The sequence below is a fragment of the Saimiri boliviensis genome, chromosome 20 (assembly GCF_048565385.1).
Source record: "Saimiri boliviensis isolate mSaiBol1 chromosome 20, mSaiBol1.pri, whole genome shotgun sequence".
Lineage (NCBI taxonomy): Eukaryota > Metazoa > Chordata > Mammalia > Primates > Cebidae > Saimiri > Saimiri boliviensis.
In genome coordinates, this window is record NC_133468.1 from 34,664,598 (window position 1) to 34,667,060 (window position 2,463).

General features: G+C 68.4%; 1 protein-coding gene across 1 annotated transcript; it reads right to left on the reverse strand.

Moving 5' to 3' along the window:
- Window positions 1–448: 448 nt before the first annotated feature.
- Window positions 449–1,808, reverse strand: CLDN3 (claudin 3). Its single transcript, XM_010344645.3, has one exon. The coding sequence runs from the start codon at window positions 1,494–1,496 to the stop codon at window positions 834–836; it is 663 nt and encodes a 220-aa protein (XP_010342947.2). The 5' UTR covers window positions 1,497–1,808; the 3' UTR covers window positions 449–833.
- Window positions 1,809–2,463: the final 655 nt, after the last annotated feature.

The window sequence follows — 2,463 nt, forward strand, 5'->3', positions numbered from 1 at the left end:
TGAGAAGATTTGGTCGAGTGTTTTATCCAAACAATAGGTCTTTTTATTTTCTTTGTTCCATAGGACATGGCAGTACGGAATGCTGAGTGCGCTCTGCTCTTTCACTAGGCGCACCGGAGATTCCGAATGCGCGGGCGTCGGGCTCCCAGCACAGACCCAGGGGCACATCTCTGCCACCTTCCCCTCCCTCCCCCAGCCAAGGCGTGCGGGAAGGGCGTGCGCGTGCCGGCTTCCTGGATTGGGCCTTGGCTTTGGCCACCCAGGCTGTCTTCCGAGTCCCCAGGGAGTGGGCCAGTGACCACCCTGTGATCACCAAGCTCAGTTCACAACCCCACCTCCCCTCTAAGCGCCATCCAGGAGAGCGAGATCCAGCCAAGGCTGCCGCCCGCCCGGAGCATGGCGCTCTGCAGGGAGGCGCAGGCGCTCGGAACAAGCAGGCTCCACCAAGTGCAAAACGAAAAGGCTTTTATTGAAAAACATCAAGTGCCCCCTTTCGTAGCTGCCGGTCCCTGCCCAGCGCGAGCATTGAGGGCAGCGGCCGATGGGGCTTGACGGGGCGGACGGGTATCGGCGGGCACCCCAGCCCCGTGCTCCAGAGGGGTGAGGTTTCACAGTTCATGGGGCTTGGTCCCTGGGCCCCGAAGTCGACTCGCCGGCCTGCAAAGGGATGGCTTCGGCGTAGGGGGGCCTGGAGCCGGCCCCTCCCAGTCCAGCGCGGGGGCTTCCTGGCATCTGGGGGTGGGCCGGCCTCCGAGGCAAAGCTGCGCGCTGGACAGCCTGACGCGCGGTCCAGTTCGCGGTGGAGGTGGTGGAGGTCTCCTTGCGTGTGTCCCTTAGACGTAGTCCTTGCGGTCGTAGGCTGTACCCATGCTGGGTCCTGGGCCGGAGGAGCGTGGCCCGGAGTAGACGACCTTGGTGGGCGTGTATTTCTTTTCGCGCGGGGGGCACGAGCAGCAGAGCAGCGCGCCCCCCAGCAGCTGCAGCGCCGCGGCCGCCCAGCCCACGTACAGGCCCGCGCCCATCTCGCGCTTCTGCGCCTCGGGCACCAGGGGGTTGTAGAAGTCCCGGATAATGGTGTTGGCCGACCAGGACACCGGCACGAGGGTGAGCAGGGCAGCCAGCAGGAACAGCACGCCCGCCACGATGGTGATCTTGGCCTTGGCCGTGTCGTCCTGCACGCAGTTGGTGCACTGGGCGCCCACCAGCGCCACGAGCAGCCCGAAGGCGGCCAGCAGGATGGCCACCACGATGAGGGCGCGGGCCGCCTGCAGGTCCTGCGGCAGCGCCAGCAGCGAGTCGTACACCTTGCACTGCATCTGGCCGGTGCTCTGCACCACGCAGTTCATCCACAGGCCCTCCCAGATGGTCTGCGACGTGATGATGTTGCTGCCGATGAAGGCCGTCACGCGCCACATGGGCAGCGCGCAGCACACGATGGTACCCAGCCAGCCCAGCACGGCCAGCGCGGTGCCCGTGATCTCCAGGCCCATGGACATGGCTGCCGCGGCAAAGCCCGCTCCACCGGGTGGCTCCGGGTGCGGGGAGACGAGGGGCCCGGGCCGCTGGGCCTGGGCGGGAGCTGCGGCGCCCCGAGCGACGCACGGACGGACGGGCGGACGGAGGGACGGACTCACCGACGGCGCGCGCTAACGGCTCTGCTCCACACGCTCGCGCCGCAGCTGCGCCTGCACCTGCCTGCGGATCTGTGGGCGGGCGGCGGCGACTGGGCTGGTCCTGGGCTGGGGCCGGTGCGTCTTAGTTAAGTGCCCAGCGCTCCGGCGGGGGCGGGAGGGGCGGAGCCGCGCTCTCCAGGGCCTGGGGACAGTGACGTGGCCCCCGCCTCCCACCTTCACCGAGCGCCCTGGGAGGAAGGACTTGGCCCCGCGCGGCCCACGACGCCGGGGTGAGGGGTTGCCAGGGAAGGGCGGGGCCTGCCCCCTCCCCCGCCCCTCGCTTCTTGTCCCCCTCTGCTCGGGAACGGATTCTCCGGGGCGAAACGGAGGACAGGGTGCGTCAGGGGCTCGAGGTGCAAATCCCAAAGAGTTTGACACGGACGCTCTCTTCTCACCACTTCGGGCGTTTTTGGCACGGGCCGCGTGGGGACGGGGGCGCTGCCAATTACCCCGGAACGGCGGGGCGGGGGGGTGGGGGGGCGGGGGGTGGGGGGGCTCGGGTGGGCGTGGCCGCGGCTGTGTGCACCAGCGGCGCACCTGCTCGCACAGGCCCGGCCTGAGTCCCGGCGCGGGGGTTGTCCAGCCCGGGAGGTGCTGGGCCCAGAAGCCAGGGTCTGCCTGCAAAGGTACCAGAAAGGTCCACTTAAGCCCAACTGAGCTCAAATTCCTCTCCAGCTCTCCCTCCAGTTCCCACTGCTGGCCTTGAGCCTGCATGCCTTTAGCTAAGCCGCTCTCCCCTCCCAGAAGTCCCCCCTCTTCTCATTGAGTCCCCTCTCCTCCCCGGCCCTGC